Source organism: Eurypyga helias, unplaced genomic scaffold (assembly GCF_000690775.1).
Source record: "Eurypyga helias isolate BGI_N326 unplaced genomic scaffold, ASM69077v1 C15665919, whole genome shotgun sequence".
NCBI classification, from domain to species: Eukaryota; Metazoa; Chordata; class Aves; order Eurypygiformes; family Eurypygidae; genus Eurypyga; species Eurypyga helias.
In genome coordinates, this window is record NW_010284786.1 from 1 (window position 1) to 1,228 (window position 1,228).

Sequence of the window (1,228 nt, forward strand, 5' to 3'; positions counted from 1 at the left end):
ACACTGCCTACCTGAAGATGAAACCGGTCCATGTCCCTCTCGGAGACCATACTCCGCAGGATGGCTATTTCTTCCCTCAAAGTCCCATTGGTCCTTTCACTCTTGACAAGGGCAAGACTCAGTGCTTGTGTCTTCTCTTTCCATTCAATTTCTTCGCTTTCATTCTGCTTCAAAATAGCAATCACATGCTCTAATTGTTCCCCCTTTGCTTTCAGCTCATCTGCCAGTTGTTGGCTTAGCGCATTCTGCTTTTTCAAGAGGTGGTCTCTCTCCTGAAGAACTCTCTTCTCTGCTTCCTCGTCCCATTTTTGGAGTTTCTGTATTTGTTTCTTTAGGGTTTCCTTATCATCTTTCCATCGCAAAACTGATGTTAATTGTTTTAGGAGTTCACTCTGCCTCCTAAGCTCTTGTTCTCTCCCTGTCAGAGTCTTCTCTAAATACCTGATTCTGTCTTCCTGGCATTTCATCTCTTCATCCTTCTTTGTCAGAGTCTGTTGAATCTGCTGGTAAGCTTCCTGAAGATGTCTTATTTCCTCTTCTAACTCTTTTTGCTCACCTTGAGCCTTGGTCTCTCGTTCTCTCTCAGGTAAGGCTTCTTCCAGGAGCTTCTCTTGCTCTCTGTGGTGTCTAACTTCTTCATTCTTCTCGGTTAGCTTAAGCTGGAGACTCCGCAAGGTCTTCAGTTCTTCTTGATGCTGGAGTTTTTGCATAAGAATTTCATTGTCCTCATCTCTCTTCCTCACCATTTCCTCAAGCAGATTCACTTGCTTCTGGCATGCCATTAGGGCTTCTTTCATGCTTTCTTCACGAAGCTCGAACACATTAATTTGCTCTGTCTGCCTGAGGAGTTCCAAATGGTTCTTTTCTGCTATTTGGCTCATTTTGTCTAGATCCTGCTGTATATTCTTGGCCTGCTGGCCTTCGAACTCCTTCTGCTCTCGAAGGTCCTGGACATGCTCTTGCAAAGACACTATCTCTTGATCTCTAGCTTGCAGAGAAGATTCAGTGTATTCCAGTTTCTGCAGCATGGCTTTAGTCTGCATTGCTGCCTCCTCCTTGTGCTGCTGAAGCTTAGAGATAGCCTCCTCCAGAACCTCTATATTCTTTTCTCTTTCTTTCAAAGTCAGTTTTGTTGCCTGAAGGCTTCTTTGCTCAGCTTCATGCTTTTTCTCTTTTTCCTTGCATGCCTCACATTGCTTTCTAAGGGATAAAATTTCTTGCTCTCGTT

The 1,228-nt window shown here is 44.1% G+C and overlaps 1 protein-coding gene across 1 annotated transcript; it reads right to left on the minus strand.

The window, feature by feature from the left end:
- Positions 1-11: 11 nt before the first annotated feature.
- LOC104515889 (trichohyalin-like) lies at positions 12-1,220 on the minus strand (the record flags this gene model as incomplete). Its single annotated transcript, XM_010160034.1, has 1 exon — positions 12-1,220. A coding segment is annotated over one exon (1,209 nt), but the record flags the coding sequence as incomplete, so codon positions are not given.
- Between the last annotated feature and the right edge of the window lie 8 nt (positions 1,221-1,228).